Here is a 26,944-nt window from a genome sequence, read left to right as displayed (position 1 = left end):
GAAAGAGAAGGTGTGGAGACCAAGTAGGAGGGGTGTTGTGGAAGTCCAGGTAAGAGATGGTAATGGTGTAGAGTCTACACTGTAGATTAAGGCATCAGCAAGAGAGATGGAGAAAGTTGGGCAGATTTAAAATAATTTCGGAGATAAAGTCAATGTGATCTATTGGGTTAGACGGGGGAAAACGATAGGAGGAAGTTAAGGGTGGCTGTTTTGAACAACTGGTTGGAGGGGTTGATCTCTTGAGATTTTGACCCTCTATCCTCCTCTCCACTTTTAAGGACTCATATGATTAGATTGGGCTCACCCAAACAATCCAAGCAATCTCCTCATCTCAGCAGGCTCAAGCATCCCACGTGTCAGTGTTGCATCGGTATCACCCTGTCGGCTGTGACGTCCTTCAGAGAAAAGATTATGGCTTAGTCATCTTGGTGTCACCATTACTTAACACAATGCAAAGCCTGTAGAAAGCTAAAAATTGTTTCATATGAGTTTTGAATTGTTTCTCTAGACACTGTAGTACCTAGCAAATCTCCCCCCTTCACCTTCAGAGCATGTCCTTCTGTTCTCTGATCAGCCATTAGTCTGAGACAACCCTGCTCTGATCTCTTGATGCATTTCAGAGGTCTTGGGCTGTTCTAAGTGGATTGATTCCAAGTTCTGTAAAGCTGAGTGACTTAGCATATTGTCCTTCGACTTGTCCTTTTTAAGGAGGCAGACATATTTCACACATGCCACTAAAAAGCATGCTAGCTATGCAAATGGTCACTTAACAATTATGAATAAATATACATTTCACAACCACTACTTGTAGTGCTTTGAATGGAACATTTTACACCTGGAAAAGAAGTTGACAAAAATATGGTTGATGCCTGCAGAATGTATTCACCATAAAGGGCTAAGGGTTGAAAGCATTTTAAAAATTGTACATACAGGCCCTGACCAGTGTGGCTCAGTTGATTGGGTGTCATCCTGTGCTCCCATAGGTTTTTAGTTAAATTCCCCGTCAGGGCATATGCCCGGGTTGCTGGTTCAATCCCCAGTAGGGGGTGTATAAGAGGCAATGATTGATGTTCTACTCTCTCATAGATGTTTCTCTCTTTATTCCTCTCCCTTCCTCTCTCTCTAAAATTCAACAGAAATACTTTTTAAAATTCTTAAAAAAAAATGTACATATAGTATGGTCTTAATTTTATGAGACTTTTCTGTATCTATGTAAATATATACATTTATAGATATGTGTACAAAAATGATGGCAAAGAAGTGCACCAAAATATTAACAAATGGTTTTGCCTGGTGGTGGGAATTTGGCTAACTTCAATTTTATTTTTTATACTTTTTCTGTTTCTAAATTTTATAATAAACATTTTCTACTTTTGAATTCAGGAAATCTGTAATATTTGCTTTTAAAAGTAATTTATTATTACTGGCAAAAATTATTATTAATATTGGAAAAAATGTAAGAGCCACACCCAAAGGCACATGCTTTTCCATGCCCCTCCCCCTTCCCTCCCAGCATAATGGCTGCAGTAGAAGCCTTTGCATTCCTAAAGCATCAGGAGTATAAAAGTTTTTAAATTTAATTTTAATTTTTAATTTTGGCCAGTGATGAAGACAGCAAGAAACCGGAAGTTCTTTCTTTTCTTTCTTTCATTTTTAATATGTTTTTGTTGGTTTCAGAGAAAAAGGAGGGAGAGGGAGAGAGAGATAGAAACATCAATGAGAAGAGAGAGTCTTTGATTGGCTGCCTCCCACACACCCCACACTGGGGATCAAGCCCAAACCCAGGCATGTGCCCTGACCAGGAATCAAACTGTGACCTCCTGGTTCATGGGTCAACGTTCAACCATTGAGCGATAGGCTGAGACTAGGGGTCCTTGATTTGAAATGCTTTTTGTAACCAAGAGAATGGAGGTTAATGCACATAAATGATTATTGACCTAGGAGAGGATTTGGGGGTGACTTAAAATGGGAAAATATCATCAGAGTTCAAGAGGTTTTTTGTTTTTGTTTTTTTTTTTAAATTTCTTTATTGATTAAGGTATTACATATGTGTCCTTATTCCCCCATTACCCCCCACCTCCCATTTATGCCCCCACCACCCTGTTGTCTGTGTCCATTGATTAGGCTTATATGCATGCATATAAGTCCTTTGGTTGATCTCTCCCTCTTACCCTTACCCTCCCCTACCTTCCCTGAGTTTTGACGTTCTGATTAATGTTTCTCTGTCTCTGGTTCTATTTTTGTTCATCAGTTTATGTTGTTCATTATGTTATATTCCATAAATGAGTGAGATCATGTGATATTTATCTTTCTCTGCCTGGCTTATTTCACTTAGCATAATGCTCTCCATCTCAAGAGGTTTTTTTAAGGTGTGCCCGATCCGATCCGGTTGACTCCCGAAACTCAGGCAGATGTTCCAGAGGTTTCCGAGGAAGGCTTCTGTCTACCCTGGAACGTGAGATGGCAGCGGGACTTTCTGAATGCAGCTTAATTCCCAAGACCAAAATAGTCCAGTGAGTCACTTGGATATATTCTGAATCAAAGACTTAAAAACCCAACCATGCAGAACCTCCACTGCCTTAGCTCAGAGTAAACCTCAGCTCATTTTGATTTCAAGGCTGCCGAGGGAACTGCTGCTCAAGGCAGCCGGGGTAGTGTTAGAGCAAAGAGAGATGATTCTATGGGCAGGGAATACATGCTATGGTGTGTGATGGTATGCTGCGGCCTTTTAATTATTTTTCATACTCTCTGTGCTGCTTAGCCCAGTGGAAGGCACATACAACGTGTTGGGTGAATGACAGAGACCAGAGCAGAATCTTATGAAATACTGACCGAGGAGGGTGCCAGCCATCTGCTTTGCTGGGACTGCCCCTCTTCACAGCTCTCATCTTGGTTTAATCATGAAGTGTCCTCTTTCAAAAGCATCCCATTTGGGATGATAGCTTTATAGAGTCACCCTGTGACCGAGGTGGCTAAGAGCAATCTAGATTCCCGTGATGTCATCTCTGTCTGCACAGCAGTTGTCTGCCTGGCAAAAATGTAAGAGCCACACCCAAGGGCACATGCTTTTAAATGCCCCCCTCCCCCTTCCTACCTGGCATAATGCCTGCAGTAGCGCCTTTGTACTCAGCCTTTGCAGATAGATACATGGCACTGTGGAAGGAGCCCTAGCCGATTAAAGCCCTGGATGTGTTGATCTCTTTCTATGGCCACAGCTGTCACACATGGTGGCAAGATTTCTGGGACTCTGCACTCTGCATTTGGGGCCAATGGGATACAATCCTGAGAACACATTGAAACTGACAAGCTGCCTTGACATTTGCTCTCTGGCTCCTAAGCCATGGATTTTCTTCTTCTTTATGACAGTTTGCACGTCTGCTCCCTTTATTCCTCCGGGGACTCCCGCTCCGTCCCTTGTCCTTTAGAAGAATGAGTTGAAAGACAGCATGTCTAATTCGCAGAGGATTTAGTGCCCTTAATTGCCCCAGAAGCCCCAACAGTCAGTCTCTAGGATCAAGCTGAAGAGGGACTCAAATTGAGATAAACGTTTGTGTCTCAACAAAGGCCAGGCGGTTTGGTTTTCTGACTCCTGCCCTGGGAGTAATAAATGAGATTGGGGAAATGCTCGCATTTTCTGAATTGGGGTTTAAGTTCCTAGAAACCTCCCGTGCTCTGTAAATTAAGATCAGGGACTGAGTGAGTTCAAAATGAAGAGAATGGTTCTGAACTTGTCCTGGGTCCCTGAGCCCCCTGAGAAACGATGAGGACTGTGGGTCCTGTTCCCAGAAAAGTGTGCATGTGCACACACACACACAAAGAAACTTTTGCATGTAATTTCAGAAGAGTGGTATTGTCCAGTCGACTCTGTGGATTGTAGATTCATGTAGCAGACATAGCTGGTTGACTCCATGATATGCATGCTCCATGCTCCTCTACCTTCTTTCTGTTATAAACCCTATTCTCTGCCCTGGCCAGGTACCTCAGTTGGTTAGAGTGTCCCGTCCTGATACACCAAGGTTGTGGGTTTGATCCCTGATCAGAACACATATCAGAATCAACCAATGAATGCATACATAAGTGGAACAAATCGATGTCTCTCTCTCTCTCTCCCCCTTTCCTCTTTCTATCTCAAATCAATAAATAAAAAATTTAAAAACATGTATTATTTAAGGAAAATAAGAGAAGCCCTGTTCTCCTTGTATATCTCACCCTTCTCCATGTCATTGTGCACTGGAGTGGAGGCCCTGATCCCAGCCCCGGGGATGGAGGTGGTGGAAGAGTGACAGGGAGAAGCCAATGGCGATGGTCCTGTGCCAGAGGTAGGTTCTGGCATAGGTATGTGATCCTTTATTGGCCAATAAGACAGGAGGGTAATTCTGCATTAGGAGCTTTGGGTAAAATTTTATCCTTCTTAAAATGATAGACAGATTGTAGTATGGAGCAAACAATCTTGTATTATAGGACCTAGCAAATGAGAGAAGGCAAAAAGAACCCTGTGGGATGGCTTGGTATTGGCCATATGTGGGTGTGTATATGTATGTTCATGTGCCGATGCATACATATGTGTATTTTTATGTATGAGTGTTCACATATTTATATGTATGTAGATGTCTGTGCACATTCTTGTATTTCCTACCTCTCATTGGTGAAAGGGCCGAGAAAAAGTGATACCCCAGTACCAATGAACACACCTGGTACCCAGATCTTGACACCTCTGACTATGGAGAGGAAACACGTTTTCTGCGGCAATGTCAGGGTTGGGGCATGAATCAAGGTGATACTGGAAGAGAAGGCATGCTAGTGCCCTAACTGATCCTTTCTCCCACAGTTGAACTGGCGGAGCACCACTCAACCTGGTCAGCCCCCTGAATTGAGTATCTGCCCCCCAGGTGGTCAGTGCGCGTCATAGTGACTGGTTGCCCCGTCGTTCTGGTCATTCTGCCGTTTGGCCACTGGGCTTTTATATATATAGATAGACCATTTTTAACCATTAAGTTTGTGATCAAATTCGTGGCTTCCTTGGCCATACACTCATTGTTGCACCTCCTTTGAATTAACCAGCCCCTTGGTTTGCAACAGTGTTCTGTGCGATACCATGATGTTAGGTTAGGCATTCTTCCATCCTTGCATAGTGTGCTTGCAGAAGCCTCTCATGCAGAGAAGGCAAACCCATACTTGGAGTAGGGAAGTGGGAATTGCAGGCTTCTCCTCCCCTCCGGGTGGACGTGGTGTGCTATAATCACCTTCCACCCAGGGATTGGCAGACACCCTTGCAGGTGCTATAGGGCTTGGCATCTATCTCTGCTGCTGATGGGTTGGACATTCAGCAGTGGCAATGGCTAGGTCATTGGTAAGAGTGGTACGAGGGAGCCCATCTGCTGGACCCATGCACAGCCTCCATTCCTGCCACCTGAGCTCTTCCCTGCACCGGCGTGGCTGAGAAGAGGAGGCTGGCTGCCATCTACGGGTGGTGACGCATTCCTCCAAGGACGCCTTGTGCACCCTTGCTTCTGCTGCTTCACGTGGCTTGAGGGGCAGGGCACATTGTAGCACAGCCTGCACTGCCCTCATCTGTTTGGCCCACATTTCTGCTACCTACTGGATGAAAATAGAGGATTCTGTGCCAAAATCTTGTTTGTCAATGTGATCTCAGTAAGTAGGGGGACAAGGTGGACAATATGGGGAAGGTAGGAAAGCCTTATTCTCTTAAGCTCCGAGGATAAAGACTCTCTGAGGGTTTCGAACTTAGACACACGTTAAATATGTGTGTCTCCCTTTTTCTCCCTATGTTAGTGCTTCTGCTTGCGCTTGCACACATGTTCAGTTCACTGAAACATAATGTGATTGGGTAAATACTCAGAAGGAAGCATGGTGTCGCCAGGGATCACAGCCTCTGCCAGGAAATCTAGAACAGGTTGCATTCTGCAAAAGGAAGAGGCGCTACAATAGGCACAGCCATTGATTCGATATGAAAAAAGGGCTTAGCCCTAGTCCATGGCCTACTTACTCAAAGCTGTATTAAATATGATAGAATTTCACTACCACCACCGAATTTAGACTATTTCTTGGATGCTTATGTAACCTATTTTTTTACTTTTCTTGAGACTATTTGGGGAACTGAGCCCAGGAGATGTGCTTTTATTTCCTATAATGTCTCTTTGCTGCATGATTAGTTTAGCTGTTTGCTTTTCTCCAGTACAGAAAGATTTGGAGAGTTAACCTGATATTCCTGGGAGGAATGTCTTCTTATTTGTTTATACAATTTAAGGAAAAATATAGTTTTTAAAAAATACTTTGCAGCTTGGTCAGTGTGGCTCAGAGGTTGAGCATCAACCCATGAACCAGGGTTTGATTCCAGGTCAGGGCATCCCCCGTAGGGGGCGTGCAGGAGGCAGCCGATTAATGATTCTCTCTCATCATTGATGTTTCTGTCTCTCTCTCCCTCTCCTTCCTCTTTGAAGTCAATAAAAAAAAAAAAAACTATTTAAAAATTAGTTTGCAGCCATGTATGGGGGCCTGTATTCTTGAGAGGAAAGAGTTCTGCTGAACTTGGCCTCATCTTCTAGGACTTTGCACCTCTCTCCTCAGCCCCCTCATGTTCTTTCACCCTCACTCCATAGCACGTGCCACACCTCTGGTTGCTTGTGGCTACTCTGGACCCCTCCTCTTTGTCAGAGGACATTCTGTTCTTCCCAACAGCCCCAACCTGTTTGCAGCTTGGCACACAGGACTCTGCACAGTCTTACCCCCGGGGACAGTACTAGTTTCAGCCTTTTAAAGACCGAAGCTTCTGGGCCAACAGCTTTCAAACACTGAGACAATTGGGAGAGGGAGTAATACATTGAAGTTAAGAGAACATAGTCTTGGCATAAAAGGAGTAAGATATCTTGGCATCGTCATTTAACCCCTGCATATTTTGGAGAAATTCCATTTCATTCCTCCTTTTTTTTTTGGGGGGGGGGTGGACCTGAAATAAGAGGCCATAGTACAAGTCAGGAATATGGAGATTGGGAGGTGAGATTAGGTAAGGGAACAACTTTTCTGAAGAAAACATACCTTTCCAAAGCAGCTCAACAGACAAAATGCTTGCTGGGAAAGTTAAATCATCTGAAAATCGTCTGAGTTCTGTAGTAATAGAAATAAAAGAATAAAAACTAGTGTGTCTTCTTGATTTAAAAGAAAAAGCGTATAGGTCTTTTACCTCCTTAGTTAAGTTTATTCCTAGGTATCTTAATTTTTTTTGGTGCGATGGTAAATGGGATTGCTTTTTTAGTCTCTCTTTCTGTAAGTTCATTATTGGTATATAGAAATGCCATAGATTTCTTGGCATTAATTTTGTATCCTCCTACATTGCCGAATTCATTTATTAAGTCTAATAATTTTTTGATGGAGTCTTTAGGGTTTTCTATGTACAGTATCATGTCATCTGCAAATAAGGACAGTTTTACTTCTTCTTTTCCAATATGGATGCCTTTTATTCCTTCTTCTTGTCTGATTACAATGGCTAGTACTTCCAGCACTATGTTGAACAGGAGTGGTGAGAGTGGGCATCCCTGTCTTGTTCCTGTTCTTAGGGGAAATGGTTTCAGTTTTTGCCCATTGAGTATGATGTTGGCTGTGGGTTTGTCATATACGGCTTTTATTATGTTGAGGTATGATCCTTCTATTCCCACCTTGCTGAGAGTTTTTATCAAGAAAGGGTGTTAGATTTTGTCAAATGCTTTTTGTGCATCAATTGATATGACTATGTGATTTTTATCTCTCAATACGCGGAAAACTACACGACACTGAAAAAAGAGATAGAGGAAGACATAAACAGATGGCAGAACATACCATGTTCATGGATTGGTAGAATCAACATCATCAAAATGTCCATACTACCCAAATCAATCTATAAATTCAATGTACTTCCCATTAAAATACCAATGGCATATTTCACAGACCTAGATGAACTTTCCAAAAATTCATCTGGAATAAAAAAAGACCCCAAATAAGCTATAGCAATCCTGAGAAAGAAGAACAAAGTAGGTGGGATCTCAATACCAGATATCAAGCTGTATTACTAAGCCACTGTTCTCAAAACTGCCTGGTATCGGCACAAGAACAGACATATAGATCAATGGAATAGAATAGAGAACCCAGAAATCGACCCAAATCACTATGCTCAATTAATATTTGACAAAGGAGGCATGAACATACAATAGAATCAAGACAGTCTCTTCAATAAATGGTGTTGGGAAAATTGGACAGATACATGCAAAAAAATGAAACTAGACCACCAACTTACACCATACACAAAAGTAAACTCAAAATGGATCAAGGACTTAAACATATGACGGGAAACCATAAAAATACTAGAGGAATCCACAGGCAGAAAAATCTGTGACATATGCCGAAGGAACTTCTTCACTGATACTGCTCCTAGGGCAATGGAAACTAAAGAGAAAATAAACAAATGGGACTACATCAAAATAAAAAGCTTTTGCACAGCAAAGGAGACCATCAATAAAACAACAAGAAAGCCCACTGCATGGGAGAACATATTTGCCAATGATATCAACGATTTAATCTCCAAGGGTTTAATCTCCAACATTTACAGGGAACTCATGCAGCTTAACAAAAAGAAGATAAACAACCCAATCAAAAAATGGGCAACTGATCTAAATAGACACTTTTCGAAAGAAGACAGAAGGAAGGCCAAGAGACATATGAAAACCTGCTCAAAGTCACTAATCATCAGAGAGATGCAAATCAAAACAACAATGTGGTACCATCTCACACCTGTCAGAATGGCTATTATCAACAAGTCAACAAATGACAAGTGCTGGCGAGGATGCGGAGAAAAAGGAACCCTCGTGCACTGCTGGTGGGAATGCAGACTGGTGCAGCCACTGTGGAGAACAGAATGGAGTTTCCTCAAAAAACTAAAAATGGAACTCCCATTTGACCCAGTGATCCCACTTCTAGGAATATATCCCAAGAAACTAGAAACACAAATCAGAAAGGATATATGCACCCTTATGTTCATAGCAGCACAATTCACCATAGCTAAGATTTGGAAACAGTCTAAGTGCCCATCAGCAGATGAGTGGATTAAAAAACTGTGGCACATCTACACAATGGAATACTATGCTGCAGTAAAAAGGAAAGAGTTCTTACCATTTGCAACAACATGGGTGGAGATGGAGAGCATTATGCTAAGTGAAATAAGCCAGGCAGAGAAAAATAAATATCATATGATCTCACTTATTTGTGGAATATAATGAACAACATCAACTGATGAACAAAAATAGATGCAGAGACGGAGAAACATCAATCAGAACGTCAAACCTCAGGGAAGGCAGGGGAGGGTGGGGGTAAGGGGGAGAGATCAACCAAAGGACTTATATGCATGCATGTAAGTCTAATCAATGGACACAGACAACAGGGGGGTGGGGGCATGAATGGGAGGTAGGGGGTAATGGGGGAATAAGGACACATATGTAATACCTTAATCAATAAAGAAATAAAAAAAGAAAAAGAAAAAGCAATGTAGTGTTAGGATGGAAAAGTTGTATAGCTAGCGTGGGCTCTGGGATTCAGACCTGGATGGAAATACAGACTGTTGGAACTTGAGAAAACATGTTAGTTTCTGCACTCATATAGTGAGAATAATATTTCATTTTTCACTTGTTTTTCATTGTGGCAAAATATATATAACACAGACCACACTACCTTAACCATTTTTATGTGTACCGTTCAGTGGTATTAACCACATTCACATCATTGTGCTACCATCACCACCATCTATCTCTAGGACATCTTGCAAAACTGAATCTCTGGACCCATTAGACAATCATTCCCATTTCTCTCCCTTTCTTCCCACCCCCCAGTTACTGTTCTCCTTCCTGTCTCTATGAATTCAACTACTCTAGGGACCTCATCTAAGTTGAATCCTACAGTATTTTTTTCTTGTGTGCCTGGATTATTTCACTTAGCATAACATCTTCAAGGTTTATCCATATTTTAGCATATGTCAGCATTTCCTTCCTTTTTAAGGCTAAATAATATTCCATTGTGTGTATATGTCACATTTTATTTATCCATTTATCTGTCAATGGGCATTTGGGTTGCTTCTACCTTTTGGCCATTTTGAATAAAGCTACTAAGAACATGCATGTGCAAATATCTCTTTGAGATCCGGGTATTAGTTTGTTAAGGCTGCCATAACAAAATACTCTAGGCTGAGTGGTTGAAACAACAGGACATTATTTTCTCACAATTCTGGAGGCTAGAAGTCTGAAATTAAGGTCTTGGTTACTTCTGAAAACTCTCTTCTTGGTGTGTAGATGGCTGTCTTCTTGTATCTCCATGTGGTCTTTCCTTTGAATAGGTAATGTACTGACATGGCTCAAGTTGAAGATTTCCAAATTTTCTCTTCTCATAAGGACAACAGGCATGTTGGATTAGAACTGACCATAATGACTGTATTTTAACTTAATTACCTCTTTCAAGACCCTATATCCAAAATCATTCTGGAGTACTAGCGGGTTAGGACTTCAACATATGGAATCTGTGGGGATACCATTCAGCCCATAATACCCTGCTTTCAATTGTTTTGGGTATATACCCAGAAGCAGAATGGCTGGATCACATGGTAAATGTATTCCTAAATTTTTGAGGAAATAGTTCATTTTTATAGAGTGGTTATGAGATTCAAATGCATGTAAAGAACTTAGTGGGTGGGTGGTTGGCCCCAGAAAATGTTGACTAATTAGTTGTGTAGACTGTAAATTGTCTGATCCCAGAATTTTCAGGGCGAGAAATTAAGTCCAGAAAAGTTAAGCAATTTATGCCTTCAAGTTTCTAGTGAGCAGCAGACTCAGAAAAAGAACCTAGGTTCTGACAACGTCAGGGCTCTCTTATTACCATGCACCACTTCTTTGCAGTCCTTCATATAAACTGTTCTATTATTTGCTCTCAACTATTCGCTGGCTTTTATGGCATTTGATTCTTTTCTTCCATTTTTAAACCTAGTTTTCCGAAGAGGTAACATATTTGTATATCTGTACAATGAAATATCGTTTGGCGTTAGAAAGGAAGAAGTACTGATGCATGCTACAACATAGGCGGACCTTGAAACCATTGTGCTACGTGAAAGGAGCCAGCCGTGAAAGCCCACATATATCTGATTCCATTTATATGAAATGTCAAAAATAGGCAAATCTATACAGACAGAATGTGGGACCAGAGAGAAGGATAGTATTGGTGGAAAATGGAGACTAAATGCTAAGGGGTATGATTTTTATTTTTTGTGGGTAGTAAAAATGTTATAAAATTGATTGTGGTGATGGTTGCACAACTCTGAATTCACGAAAAACCATCGGATTGTATGGTTCAAATTGGTGAATTGTATGTTATGTGAATTATATCTCAATAAAGCTATTATAATACAAATTAGAGGGCAAAGGTAATGTCCTGGATCTTTTGTAGACCTTGGGGTGTGCAGCCCTGGAGATTAAGAATTCAAACTCTTCAGTAGCCAAACTTTCTACTATTTCTCAAAGAGCGGAATGTATCACATACTCACATGTGATCTTGGGGACTCATGGGCAGTTCTTGAGCTGGTAACCACTTCTGACTCATTTGTTTCCACGTTTGACAATGAGCAGCTTTGGAATGGAGGAGGTTCTTAAAAGGAATAAAGACGTTTTAGATCCCACCTACCTTCCAGCCTTACATAGTAGGGTGCCTATTAGAATTTCTCTCTCACACTTTTTACAGACCATCAGCCAGTTCCTCAGGAGCTTAGGCGCGGCGGGAGGACTGAGTAGAATTTCATTTGACGCCGCAGGCGCTCCTTTGCTGACCTCTTCTATTCTGCCTGTTTCTAATGTGTCTTGGCTTCACATTTCCCCGGGTCCCAGGGGAAATCTTGGCAGAACACCCTGTTATATGTCAATATGAGTGCCTCTCTCAACTTTTCTTCACGTTGAATTTTCTCTGGGTTGTCACCCTTTAAGCTCTTCTTTTTTTCTTCTTGCCTTAAAGAGAGACCCTTCTCTCCTTTCTCTGAGTCTCCCTTCTCTCCACTGAGCTGTAAATCTCACGAGGCTCCCTGGGACCTTGCCCTGTCCCTTCTGTTCACTTCTCCCGTCTCTTTGCCTCTTTCTCCCACTTGCTTCTTTTCTCCTCTAGACTGTTGCTCAAATTCCCCGTCGCTTTTCAGAAAGCAGTAATAAATGTGCAACAAACAAGCAAACCAAAAACAACCAAACACCAGAAGTTGCCATGGATCTTTATTGCTTCTTCAGTATACTATGTGCTTTAGGTTGTTTTTTTCAGTTACCTTTTGGGAAACGTCTGTGCATTTTCCTATTTTCATTGATGTGTATTTTTTGAGCAAGAGGCCCAGGTAAGGAGTTAAGAGCCCCACGCCCAAGTTAAGTCTAGAACATATCTTACCTAGACAAATTCTGGATGGGAAAGTGAAATGAAGTTGCAACAGGAGGCGAGCCAAGTGTCGAAAAACATTTTCCCAGGCATCATGCTAGAGGCCCGAACGACTGCCAGTGGGCTCTCGTTCCGGTGACACAGCTAGATGCAGTGAGAGTGCTATTTGGTGTAAAGCCTACTTTTATTTATTGCTTAGGCCTTGGAGGATGGAGCAGTTTCCTGGAGAGACAATAGTGTCCTTAGTAGGAGATACGGGTTCTTCCTTCACAGAAAAAGCCCCCAAATGGTTGTTGAGATGCATTTGGTTTTGTGCATTTATTTTACTTGGAGTGTTAGGGTTTCTGGTGGCTAGCCAGCTTTAAGAGTCTCGGTGACCTTGAGTGTTTAGTCTAGTCTGGGGCTGGTTAATCCTCCGGTAGGAAGGGAGAGGCATCAGGTAGAGATTACCATCAGCATGAAGTGAGCAAGGAATCCATTAGTGGGCCGAGAGCCCCTTTCTTTGATATGGAGGGGGCGGCCCTCACCACACACAGCAAAGTGTCCCTGAGACACAGTGTTTTGCAAACAGAAGCCACAGTCACAGCTTTCGGTCGCTTGACCATTAACCTCCCGCTAAAGTAATTTCTGCCAGGTAGGACCTAGGCTTATCAATTTCATCAGAACCCCCACCCCCACCCCCCAGAGAGCAGGGGTATTCGTTTATAAACACACCCCAGAGCCAGAGCCCTCCCATCTCACAGTAGAAAGCTTTGTGATGTTGTCAGTAAAGCTGGGGCCAGAGCACCATTGAGTGAGGAAAGTAGCTGGTTTAATGACGGAATGTTTCCATCTTAGCATCCGGGGCACTGAAGTCCAGAAATGTTAAAACGTTCGTGGCAATATAGCTTTCCCATCGAGTCTGGCTCTCCCGGAAGACCCAGCTCGTGTCACCATGGTTCCCGGAAACTGCTTTCTAACCTGCATCTGTTATCTACGGAAGTCTGGACCTCAGAGTAGAAAGCCTGTTCAGGGGATTTAACCCAGGACTGTTTCTTGGCTCCCAGCTATAATATTGCCGACACAGCTCAGCAGTCATCCTTCTACAGGCCAGCGCAAATAGCCGTGTGATTAAGAGTAATTGCAACTGTAGGGCTAAATATAATTATCCTCTATGGGAAGGCTGCCTGCTCCCCTCCGGACCAGCTCTGGACGTGGAAGAAGAGATAAATATTCACCCCATGCAGTTGTAGTGACCATTACAGTAAGGATTTATGTGACAAGCTGAGCACTGCGCCTTGCATATAATAAATTCTCCATAAACATTAGTTGCTTTTATTATTCTCCTGAGCAGCTACTTGTTAATAACAAAGCAGCTGCCAAAAATAGCAGTGTGGCTGACGGGGCAACTTTCCTTTACCGAGCACGTATTTACCCAGTGGCGCTGCATACGTTGCTGGGTTCCTTTAATCCTGCTGGGTCCTTAGCAGTATTCCCATCTTAAGGGTGAGGCTTAGATGAATAGCTTCCCAAGGTTTTACAGCTAACGAGTGCTATGGTTTGGTTCCCTTCCCACTAGGTCTCTTTTTTGTTTTCCAGCGTAACCATATGTGACGCTGATGGAGACTTTTACATCATCCAATGGTATATCCAGGGGTGGGCAAACTTTTTGACTCGAGGGCCACAATGGGTTCTTAAACTGGACCGGAGGGCCGGAACAAAAGCATGGATGGAGTGTTTGTGTGAACTAATATAAATTCAAAGTAAAGGAGCGGAGGGGAGAGCAAGAGAACCCTCCGCTCTTTCGGCTCCGCGGGCCGGATAGAACAGCCGAACGAACGGGCTGGATCCGGCCCGCGGGCCGTAGTTTGCCCACGGCTGGTATATACAGATGAGTGAGCACTTTCCTCAGCTCTTCACACCACGATCCGATAAGAAAGACTTGTGAGAATTGCCATCAATAATATGCAATTAAAATCCATCTAATAAAAACTTGCAACTTAAAATCTTATAACATCAGTATATCCAGGAGTCATTATATATATTAACTCCTTATATTTTGGGTTAGCCCTTAAAACCAGTTTGGGGAAATTGTAGGTCACTGAGTATGAGACATCATGGAACATATTGAATTCATACCTTTCCCTCAACATTTCTGATCACATAGATAGGTGGGACATTCTCCTGGTGCAGTGGGGAATTTATGTACTCTTTGTGTGCTCAGTCTTGGAGAGTAACCAATTGACATGTTTCAAGGTGACTGCCTAGAACACATTCTAGACTCATTACCTAAGACTGGAGAATTCCACTTCCTTTGAGGCCCTGCGTTACGGCGCCACCTGAAGCAATGCTTAGTAATCAAGGTGACGATGGTTGATTCAGGAGTAAAAGCTAAGGGCCTACGTCTCGCAATTCCCCCTTCAGGGTTCCATGAGGACCTGAAATCATTTTGAAATATGAGTCAACTTACATAAAGAAAACTGTTTTGAACATAAGCTGTTTGCTTTTGTAAACGAGGGTTCTCTCTTCAGAAAATCTAACACTTAAACCGAGTGGTTTTCTCAAAGTGATTCCTTCGTCTTGGTTTTTTAATGGCCCGTCGTGAACCTCAAACTGGCAGTGCCACCCTTGGGAATTGCACTAAGCGGGGGGGTGTATGTGGCAGAACAAAAGACAGAGGCCAGCCCATCTTTTGCCAGGCCGTGGTTTGCAAAACACACTCTCAAACGTGTCCAGCCTCCGTGGAGAGGAAGGGGATGCGATACTGCAGAAACAACCAAGATGCAGAGGATTAGCTCCGTTTCTTTGGCCGAGGGTGTGGGTTTCAAGGGGAAGAATCCTGCTGACTTTTTTTTGTTGTTGTTAATCCTCACCTGAGGATATTTTTTCAATGATTTTTAGGGAGGGTGGAAGAGAGAGGGAGAGACAGAGAGAAACATCGATGTGAGAGAAACACATCAATTGGTTGCCTTCTGCATGAGCCCTGACCAGGGCCCGGGCCAGGGAGGAGCCTGCAACCAAGGTACATGCTCTTGACTGGAATCGAACCCCGGGCCCTTTGGTCCATAAGGCCGGTGCTCTATCCATTGAGCCAAACCAGCTAGGGCCCAATTTTTTTAATATTGCTTTGTCCCTGGTTTCTTTACCTTTTTGACATAAAGAATATTAGAATGTGCTGCAGGCCTGGAGAAAGGGCTACATTTCTTTCTTATGATTTTTCCTCTGAGATGGCATCAAGTTAGAAAGAATTGGAAGGAACCCGGCCGGTGTGGCTCAATGGTTGAATGTTGACCTATGAACCAGGAAGTCAGGCACATGCCCAGGTTGTGGGCTCACTCCCCAGTAGGGGATGTGCAAGAGGCAGCCAATCAATGATTCTCTCTCATCATTGATGTTTCTATCTCTCTCCCTCTTTCTCTCTGAAGTAAAGAAAAAAAAATATATGTATACATATATAGAAATCAGTAAATTATACTTAAGTATATATATATATATATATATATATATATATATATATATATATTTTTTTTTTTTTTTTAAAGAAAGAATAGGAAGGAGGCCAGCACTTTCTCCTCCTTTGTTCCAGTGAAGGGCATCCACCGAGGACCCTCTACCAATACGCATTCCTCTTAGTTTGCAGTTAATTTCTCAACTATCCCCCTTTTGTAACCTTTAAACGAGAGTTTTCTGTGATTCAGTCTCTATTTAAGAAAATCTTTCTATTTTGGAAAATTTCAAACACACTCAAAGGTAGCTAATATAATGAACTGCCAGGAGTCCATTGACTAGTGTGGACAGTTACCAACTCACGGTCAATCTTATTTCATCAGATCTCCCTATGCCCACCATATTATTTTTTTTAAAATAAATCTTTATTGTTCAGATTATTACAGGTGTTCCTCTTTTTTTCCCCCATAGCTTCCCTCCACCTGATTCCCCACCCCACCCCATGCCCTTACCCCCCACCACTGTCTTCATCCATAGGTGTAAGCTTTTTGTCCAATCTCTTCCCGCACCCCTCACACCCCCTCCCCCCTGAGAACTGTCAGTCCACTCCCTTTCTATGTCCCTGATTCTATTATATTCACCAGTCCATTCTGTTCTTCAGATTTTTTATTCACTTGATTTTTAGATTCACTTGTTGGTAGGTATGTATTTGATGTCACTTTGTTGTTCATAATTTTTATCTTTACCTTTTTCTTCTTCTTCCTCTTCTTTTTTTTTTTTTTTTTAAATATATTTTATTGATTTTTTACAGAGAGGAAGAGAGAGGGATAGATAGTCAGAAACATCGATGAGAGAGAAACATCGATCAGCTGCCTCCTGCACACCCCCCACTGGGGATGTGCCCGCAACCAAGGTACATGCCCTTGACCGGAATCGAACCCGGGACCCTTCAGTCCGCAGGCCGACGCTCTATCCACTGAGCCAAACCGGTTTCGGCATTCTTCTTCCTCTTCTTAAAGAACACCCTTCATCATTTCATGTAATCCTGGTTTGGTGGTGATGAACTCCTTTAGCTTTTTCTTGTCTGTGAAGCTCTTTATCTGACCTTCAACTCTGAATGATAGCTTTGCTGGGTAGAGTAATCTTGGTTGTAGGTTCTTGCTGTTCATCACTTTGAATATTTCTTGCCACTCCCTTCTGGCCTGCATAGTTTCTGCCGAGAAATCAGCTGACAGTCGTATGGGTGCTCCCTTGTAGGTAACTAACCGTTTTTCTCTTGCTGCTTTCAAGATTCTCTCTTTGTCTTTTGCCCTTGGCATTTTAATTATGATGTGTCTTGGTGTGGTCCTCTTTGGATTCCTCTTGTATGGGGTTCTGTGTGCTTCCTGAACTTGTAAGTCTATTTCTTTCACCAGGTAGGGAAAGTTTTCTGTCATTATTTCTTCTAATAGGTTTTCAATACCACCATATTATTTTGAAACAAATTCTAGAATTATGTTATTTCGTTTGGAGGCATTTTAGTATTTATCTCTAAAATACGAATGCTGTTTTTTAAACCTAACCGAAATGCAGTGAGCATTTGCAAGGATCAAACGCATCACTACATTTTATGTGGGTGTAACCCGGTGCCGTGTTTTGTTTTTTTAAAGTGGAACTTTTTAACACTCTCATGACTCCATTTCCTTTTGATAAAAACTCATGAATGAAGCAGCATATAAATGAGGAAGGAGATGATCACAGGCTGCGGGGATTTCCCATCTAACCGCTGCCTGCCTCCTGTCTTGGCTCTGGGCTCAGACCACAATTCAAGGCCATTGGCTGTGATTTGCTTTTAGGTTCTTTCAAGAGCACGTAGCCCCAAATTGTTAACCTAACAGGACAGACTTTAACTCTACCGGGTCTAAAAAGAGAGCTTCGATCACAGGGAGTTTAGGAAACCCCCGGAGTGCTTTCAGTCTCTGCAAGGACCCCGAGGAGGGAGCTGTTAGTGCTGCTCTCCACAGGCTGGCTCATGCTCCTTTGACACACCCAGAGCTTCTTCCTGTCCCTCACGATTCTTCTTCCTTCGCATCTCCTTGTCTCCAAATGTCCTGACCTTGGCTGCCCTTGCTCCCCTGCTCTTGTTGCTTCCCTGCGTGGCTCATGAATTTTCTACTTCTCTGTTTGTCACTCCCAGGTCTATATATTCCACTCGCCCATCTCTCTGGGGCTCCATTTGCCAGCTTGAAATCCGCCATGCCCTTCCAGCATCTTGCACTTAATTTCAAGTGCTTACTTGCCTTCTCCCACCACCCCCCCAACTGGCTGACTTTCCTCTTTCATTTAATTCTACCTAGGTGGGGAAAAGCCAGGTTACTACTACTATTAATTACTATTAACAACTGCCATCTTCACCACCTACTAGTATTACTACTACTAACTACTATGACTACTATTAACTACTACTACTACTACTACTATTACTACTACTACTACTAGGTGACTGATCTTCTATACCTTATCCAGTAAATTACCGGAGCCCATAGATTTTGCCTCTGAAAAGTTTAAGCAGCTTATTTATGAGCCGGATTGCTGTGGTCTCTGCCTCTTATTTCTTGGGTCCAATGCTAACTGTGTGTATGGGCCAAACGTGGCGTAGGGCTTTGAAGAGCCTGCATTCTTGTGGAAGAGATGGGGGGCCAGATAGGTTCAGGCCCTGTAGGAAGAAGACTTTCAAGATATGGCCACACAAGAGGGGCGTTTATTGCGTGCGTGCGTGCGTGTGTGTGTGTGTTTGTGTGTGTGTGTGTGTGTGTGTGTTCCTGAGGAGAACATGCTTGAGCTGAGTGTTGAAGTTGACCAGTGGAGTCAGGTGATAAGAACAGTCCAGGGATATATCCTAAGAATCCCGAAACACCAATCAGAAAGAGTGTATGCACCCCTAAGTTCATAGCAGCATTATTTACAATAGCTGAGATCTGGAAACAATCCAAGTGCCCATCAGTAGATGAGTGGATAAAAAAGCTGTGGTACATTTACACCATGGGATACTCTGTAGCAGTGAAAAAGAAGGAAATCTTGCCCTTTGAGACAGCATGGAGGGAACTGGAGAGTATTATGCTAAGCAAAGTAATCCAGTCAAGGAAAGACAAATATTACATGATCTCACTTATATGTTGAATCTAATGAACAAAATGAACTGAGGAAAAAAATAGGTCCAGAGACATAGATGCATAGGAGAGACTGACAGATTTCAGAGAGGGGGAATGGGAAGAAATTAACCAAAGAACATATGTGCATATATACATAGCCCATGGACATAGACAATAGTGTGAGGAAGGCCTGGGTTGGGGCAGGGACTGGGTGGAGGGGGGAAACAGAAGGGAATATGGGGGATATATACTGTCAACAATTAAAAAAAAGAACATTCCAGGGAAAATATGAACAAAGACCTGGAAGCTTAAAGCTTAAAACACCAAGGTGTGTGTGTGTGGGATTGTGTGTGTGTGTGTGTGTGTGTGTGTGTGTGTGTGTGTGTGTGTGTGTAAAACATAGTTTCAGAACATCCTGCAGATAAAAGATGAATCTCATTACCTTATTGTCTGGAAACATGGAGGACATGGCATGACACTCCTTTACTGAAAAACATAGCTGACGTCTCCTCTTCAATCTGAAACTGAAAAATTATTGGTTACAGCCTTTCAGTTCCTGGGCAAAATGGCTGTCATAATGGAATTTACATGGGGAAGTTAGACAATAAACCAATAAGTAATAAATAAATGCAAAAATAAATACATAAGTGCAAAAATAATTTGAGACTGCGAGAAAAGGTTATGAGGCATATAAATGGAAGATGGAGATCTCTTGTAGACACAGTGGACATTGTATTTTATTTCTTAAATATATTTTTATTGATTTCAGAGAGGAAGGGAGCGGGAGAGAGTGATAGAAGCATCAATGATGAAAGAGACTCACTGATTGGCTGCTTCCTGCATGCCCCCTACTGGGGATGTTCCCTGACCTGGAATCAAACTGTGACCTCCTGGTGCATAGGTCCACGTTCAACCGCTGAGCTATGTCGGCTGGGCAACACAGTGGACATTTTAAACTAAAATGCTGGGGATCTGGGAAAGTAGCACCCAGTTCCCATTGCGCTGGATGCCGGTCAGTGAGGACAGTGATTTTCGGAAGGTCTGGGAAGTCCTGTGGGATGTGCGGTGAGTGAGGTGAGTTCGAAAGGTTGAGTTCCTGTCTACCAGGGGCTTGCAGCCCCGTAGGCACTGGGAACACGAAGGTCAAGTCCAGACTCAGCTGCCTCCTTGAAATCAAAATGACTGCACATGGTAGCTTTGCACTTCCCTTCTCTCACTTTTATGTAACCCCCACGACATCTGGCAGACCGGTTGGAGTCTCTCGGGGGTGGGCGAGATCCAGCATTTGGGGGACAGGAGCGTGTGTGCCCACTTTCCTGTCCACTTCGCAGAGCCAGCATTCCCCCTGCACCCCCTTCACCTTCCCTGCTTCCCCAGTTTCTTTGCATCCGATCGTGGCCATTTAACAACCCAGAATGATACTTCTCTGCCGGTCTTCCTGCCAGCTCCCCTTGGAACTTGAAGCCTAGATGCAAGGACTAAGGAGAGGGCAGCCAAGGCCTCCAGGTTGCCAGCTACTTGGCCGGCAACCCCATTCACATTGGGAAACAGGTTTTTGTAAAAAAAATAAATTTGGCCCTGGGAGCAATGCCATCCTTTTGTGAAGCTGTGTCCATAATCATAAACCCTCATCTTTATGCCCCCTGCCCCCCCCTCCCCACCGTCAGCCAAGATGACAAATATTTGGGAGTCAGCATATCCTCATGATGCCACCTTTTGTTGACCCTGTGGGATTCTCTCCCTGTTTGGGTTGGCACGGGAGCTCGATCCTCTGTTTTATGTAATAAGGCACATGAGAGAAGCCCTTTATGCGCTGCCTCTCCGAGTGGGCGCTGAGCAAGAGGTCTTGTGTACCCCATCATTTTCGGTACGGGCCAAGCGAGCTAACATTTCTGTGGCCTGGTAAATGTTTTCTAACCATGGACAAGGTTTGGTGTATTTTTTCCCCCAGTGCCATTTTGTTCCAGGCCAGGATCACAGTGACCCAGCTTTGTTCTAAGATGAATTTTGCAAATATGTGTGTGTGTGTGTGTGTGTGTGTGTGTGAGTGTGAGTGTGTGTGTGTGTGTATGGGGGGGGTGGCGCGACTACAATGTTTTCAGAGAAAACAGGCATGGGTGTGACACGGGCTGATGTCACGCAGTCCTGCATAGGCTGGGTCAGGCCGGGGAGGCTCACTCTTTGCAGATTGCACCAATAAAAGGGCAAAGCTTGTTGCGACCTCCAGAAAGTCACAGAATTCTCTCTTTCTGAGAAGGATTGTTTTTAGCATGTAACAGAAATAGAGCCTATGTTCGGATATACTTTTTTTTGGTCATTTTTGCTTTAGCATAGCAAGGGAAAATGCTGTTTAACATCCTCGGCCACTTAGCTTTATTATTCATATTGCTCCCTCGTTAATTTTTTGTCGCACCATATCCAACGTGAGCGTCCGGGGCTGGCAGCCTTGCCAGCGGGAACAGATTGCTTTGAAATCAACACAGCTTGAAATGGACCACATACTGTTTCTCTCCCTTTTAAGAAATGAGAGAAGCATGTATGTGGAAAGGCTGCAGAATGCTGTACTGTGCAGAATTAGTTTATAGATTTATTCCTCTGGGTCTGGCTCATGGTTAATGTCACGCCTTACTGTGGACCCACTTCCCTCCCCTCTTTCTGAAGTTGCAGTTTCCCGGGAACAATAAACTCGATCAGATCAGATCGGCACTCGAGGAGGGTGGAGCCTGCTCAGTGCTGCTTCCCTCTGCGGCACTGTGGTCTCGGGGAGCTAAGCAGAGCATGGCTTCTGTGGGGTCTCTGCCTGCCAGCCCGCCTTGCAGCCTCCAAAACCCCACCAGAGGCACTCCCGCTGGCTTCTCACGGGGCTGTGTTTGCAGTAGCGAGCACGTAAGTGAATTCTGGAATGTGGGGTGTGTATGTGTGTGTTTTGTGAATTTTGTGCCACTTGATCCACTTTTTAAGAGGAAGGCAGGGTGTTTTCCAGCCTTGTAATCCAGCTAGGTGTTGTGTCTCCTGAAACTACTTTTCTTGTTGCCGTCAGAAGAGAACACGGGGCCCTTCTCACACCCCCAAGACTTGGTTGTTGTCTCGGTCCTTTATTCCATTAGTCTCCGTGCCACAAGGTATCGCTCTCTTTCTCTCATTGACTGTTTCGTTGTATGGATGTGTTGAGTGTGTGGAGTTAGAGGGTAATGATCGGTTGCTGCTAAGGAATGGCTAATAATTCATTGCTATGGTGTAGTAATTCGTTTGCTCTGTTAAAGTTTGGCAAAAGAGGTTTTCTCCATAAAGAGCTATTTTTCTTGTGTTGTGTATCCTGTAAGAGCTGAGTTAGAAGAAGTGAAGGAGAGAGAAATGTAGGGATTGAGGAATAACATCTGCTTTGGGTTTGCTGAAATGACACCTGGAGGGTTTTTATCGCAGGTAGGATAGTTTTTATGCTTGTTTAGGTTTATCTTCAGAATGTCAAGGGAAATATCGGGGTGTAGCTGTTGCGATTGCCTGTATCACCTGTCACCTATACTGGCATCTGTACCTAGCTATCTGAATTTGTTATTCATTGGGTACTAGACTATTTCCTTTAACATAGTGTCCCCCTTCCGTTTGATGGAGGCCCATAGATGGGAATTAGGCCATTTATCTAGTGTTTGGATTCTCACAATCAGGTCCCACCCTTAGGATTCTTCTAGTATTCTCCGTGGCTCACAGTACAGCACGGGGTATTGTCAGCACCTGGCTAATTTAGTAACATGTGCTAAATGGCCCGGAGCTCCAGGTGTAAGAAAGTCAGTGGTGAGTGCTGAATCTGATAAAACGTATAGTTAAGCCGACATGAGGAGGGAACCTGTTATAATGAAGGTGGTCCTAAAAGGCATTTCCTCCTGGCTTTGTACAACCTGGCAGAATTGAACTAGATTTTGGATTTTGAATGCATGGGAAGCAAAAAAAAAAAAAAAAGGAAGACTCAATTACAAATTGCATTGGGCTTTGATAATATGGCCAGTTTTGTTCATCACTGTCTTACATGACTTCATTAATGTAACTGTACAGATTCTTTCTCTGAATGGTTATAATTAACAGCTACTTAAGGTATCTCAGTGCCCTTTTATAGGTATCCCGTTTGATTCTCATATTAGTCTAACTAGAGGCCCAATGCACGAAATTCGTGCAAGGGGCTCAGCCCTCACAGCTCCAGCTGCCCCAGCCAGCCCTCGCAGCCCCTCGCAGCCTCGGTTGGCCCTTGCTGCCCCGGCTTCATCCAGAAGGTTGTCTGGAAGGACGTCCAGAAGGTTTTTGGCTGTTCGGTCTAATTAGCATATTAGCTCTTTATTATATAGGATCAGAGGCCCGGTGCATGAATTTGTGCATGGGTGGGGTTCCTTGGCCTAGCCCAGTGGTCGGCAAACTCATTAGTCAACAGAGCCAAATATCAACAGTACAACAATTGAAATTTCTTTTGAGAGCCAAAAACCGACTTCTGTGCATGGGCCATGAAGTTTTAATCGCACTGTACGTGTGCGCCCGCACGTGGTATTTTGTGGAAGAGCCACACTCAAGGGGCCAAAGAGCCGCATGTGGCTCGCGAGCCACAGTTTGCCAACCACTGGCCTAGCCAATCAGGGCATCTTGCCCAGTCCCTATCGGGGCCAGCTGGTGGGGGCTGGGGGAGGGGCCACAGGAGGTTGGCTGTGGGAGTGTTGAGCTTCTGCTGCCTGGTGGTCAGTGTGTGTCATAGTGACTGGTCATCCGGTCATTTCAGTCGTTTGAAGGTAATGGTCGCGTAGGCTTTTATATATACAGATAAGGTAGGTATTGATGCTACTTCCTCATTTTACAGTTGAGAATATGGAAAGGCAGAGGAAAAGTGACTCTGAGGTCACTGGCTGGTAGAAAGTTGTTTGTTTTTTTAATTCAAAATTTCATACTTCAGCCCAGCCAGTGTGGCTCCGTGGTTGAGCATCAACCTACAAACCAGGAGGCCATTGGTTCAATTCCTGGTCAGGGCACATGCTCGGGTTACAGCTTGGTTCCCAGTGTGGGATGTGCAGGAGGCAGCCAATCAATGATTCTCTCTCATCATTGATGTTTCTGTCACTCTCTCCCTCTTCCTTCATCTCTGAAATCAATAAAAATATATGTTTAAAAAAAATCCCGTACTTTCGTCACCCCTCTCTCTCTGGTCATCTCTAAACTTCTTCCATTGTGAAACAGTGGAAAGAGCTCTGACGTGGGGGTCCAGAAACCTGGATTCCGATTCTGACTGGGTCATAGCTGGCTCTGTGATGGTGAGCAGTCCCTGGAGTCTTTGGAAGTCGTTGTCCAGCCAGCAGGTACAAGGCTTGATTTCTAAAGTCCTGCATCTGCAGAATCCCTCCCCAGGACCTTGTCCAGGGCCTGAGTCAGCTCCGCATGCTCACTGGCAGGACAGGTGAGAAGGAAAGTGGCACCTGGGCGTCCTATGCAGCTCTGCTTTGGCGCCAGGAGACACCTAGGATCTCCTTAGATGAGGAAAATCCCTGGCCCTTGCACAGCGATTTCCTCGGATCTGCTTCCTGAGCTGGTGCTTCTCAGTCTGTTCTTTTTACTCATCTACAAAATCATTTGAGCTCAGCCTTCTTGTGGTTTCAGCCCAGCGATGAACACATCGGTTACGTGCCCATCTGGCTCCCGGAGAAGCGATAACCTCCTTGCATGAGCCCATCTGTTATCTTAATCCTTTTTGGAACAGGGCAAATGTAAATAAATATTATTCTATTTCTCTCAGGTGGTTCAGCTTCTGGCAGGCAGTTGAGAATGGGCAGGGCAGACGGTGGGAAAGTATTTTTTTTTTTTTTAATTTTACCTCCATGGTTTTCTATCAGTTGTTCACAGGGGATTTAGAAAATGGGGGGCGGGGGTACTGTGCTAAGGGTGACTACGTTTCACTGACATTAAAAAAAAAAAAAAAAAAAACCACAGCCGAAACCGGTTTGGCTCAGTGGATAGAGCATCGGCCTGTGGACTGAAGGGTCCCGGGTTCGATTCCGGTCAGGGGCATGTGCCTTGGTTGCGGGCACATCCCCAGTGGGGGGTGTGCAGGAGGCAGCTGATTGATGTTTCTCTCTCATCGATGTTTCTAGCTCTCTAACCCTCTCCCTTCCTCTCTGTAAAATATCAATAAAATATATTTAAAAAAAAAACACACAAAAAAACACACACCTATAACCAACACCATCTGCCATTACCATTGTCCTGTATAAGAGAGAAGTTGGAATGACAAATTCCCATCAGGGAGAAAGGCCAGGTCTTCCTAGATAAACAGAGTTGGCATTCCTTTTTTGTTTTAAATATATTTCTATTGACTTCAGAGAGGAAGGGAGAGGGAAACATAGAAACATCAATGATCAGAGAGAAGACTAGATCAGCTGCCTCCTGCACAGCCCACACTGTGGACTGAGCCCGAAACCCATGCATGTGCCCTGACCAGGATTCGAACTCCTGGTTCATAGGTCAACACTCAACCACGGAGAATGCCGGCCAGGCCAAGAGTCGGCATTCTTCAACTGACATCTTCACCCGGGACTGCGGACAACCTCATCCATGACTGCAGCTCTGCTCTGCCTTGCGTGTGGGCACTTGTCACTTACAGACTTCCTGGGCAGGGAGTGGAGCCCTGAATGGGGAGATGAGAGATACGGTCCCAGGTCAGCCCTCTCCTGCTGCTGCCGTCCCTGTCCCTGCGCTAGCGCGGTGACACAGACCCTAACGTTATCCTCATGTCTTTCCCTGCAGGCAAGAAGCGAAACCCTGGCCTCAAAATTCCAAAAGAAGCATTCGAACAGCCCCAGACCAGTTCCACGTAAGTTGGCAAGACCATCGTCTTCATCCAAACACTCACACTTTACAGATTTCTGGGCGATGGGGGTTCACGTTTGCACTGGCGGGCAATCTCCTGACCTTCGGAAGAGTGGTGAGAAGGGAGAGTCCTTCAGAGGGAAAGCTGGGTGCTCGCCGTTCTGAGACCTGAGCTAATCACACTAGGTCGGTCGGTCTGTAGTGAATGGGTAGCTTTGAACTCAGTGTCTCACATGACTGGTTGGCTGGAAATTGAATGCCACAGATGCATTTGGCAGATGGGGTCCTCCGTTAGTCCAGCAAGGGCTCCGGGTGTGGACTGTTTGGCCTTTTCCATATAGATTTGAGCAAACAAGTAAATCCTTGTGAGAGCCACGACTATAAAACCCGGGGTGAGATGGAAAATGGTCTTTGATGAGAACTCCGATTCCCGACACCTAGATCCTATCCCACATAAACAGAAGGCAAAATGAGGTAAAGGAACACTTTAAAAAAAAATTTTTTTTTATTAGTTGAGGCTTTGGCCCAAGTCCTCAAGTGAGCTCAAGTCCTGGAGAAGCAGGACAGGGTACCCTCTCCCTGAGGTTTAGGCTGAGCTTTATTATTTTTTAGCCAATGCATTTTCAAGCGCTCCAGCACCATTTGTTCAAAAGGCTACCCCTCCTCCGTTTACTTGCTTTTGCTTCTCTGTAAAATACTAATTGAGCATACCTAATGGATCTATTTCTGGGTTCCCTATTCTGTTCCGTTGATCTGTGTGTCTGTCCCTCTGGGAATATCACACTGACTTGGTGACTGCGGCTATGTAGTACGATTTAGCGTCAGGGAGAGCAATTCCTTCCACGTGGTTCCTCTTTTTCAAAATAATTTTGGCTATTCAGGGCCTTTCTCTTTCCATATAAGTTTTAGAATAAGCTCATTGATGTCTTCAAATAAACTTGCTGCGGTTTGGATTGGAATTGTGTTTAACCTATAGATTACAATTTAGGGAGAATTGGCATCTTTTACTAACATTGAGTCTTCCTGTTCAAGAACACGGTAGATTTCTCCAAGTAGTTAGGTTAACTTTGATTTTTCTTCATCAGTATTTTATAGTTTTCATCATAACATTAGCTTTTAGC

At 43.8% G+C, this 26,944-nt stretch overlaps 1 protein-coding gene across 4 annotated transcripts in view; it reads left to right on the top strand.

The window, feature by feature from the left end:
- The window catches only part of MAP2K6 (mitogen-activated protein kinase kinase 6), a 100,937-nt gene that overhangs the window by 42,548 nt on the left and 31,445 nt on the right, over positions 1–26,944 (top strand). Inside the window, exons 1-2 of one of the 4 annotated variants that reach the window (XM_080682784.1) lie at positions 21,041–21,875; positions 25,761–25,827. Coding sequence is in view for 2 of the 4 variants with exons in the window: in XM_080682782.1 (XP_080538908.1) it covers positions 25,654–25,672; positions 25,761–25,827 (86 nt within the window). In the remaining 2 variants the exon portion in view is untranslated. Of the gene's footprint in view, positions 1–21,040; positions 21,876–21,931; positions 22,112–25,579; positions 25,673–25,760; positions 25,828–26,944 lie in introns of those variants that run through there. The other 3 variants (XM_080682785.1, XM_080682782.1, XM_080682783.1) reach the window with 3 other exon arrangements.

The sequence above is a fragment of the Plecotus auritus genome (assembly GCF_963455305.1).
Source record: "Plecotus auritus genome assembly, chromosome: 7".
In the NCBI taxonomy this organism is placed as follows: Eukaryota; Metazoa; Chordata; class Mammalia; order Chiroptera; family Vespertilionidae; genus Plecotus; species Plecotus auritus.
Note: the sequence above shows the minus strand (reverse complement) of the source record. Positions and strands in the feature narration are given on the sequence as shown.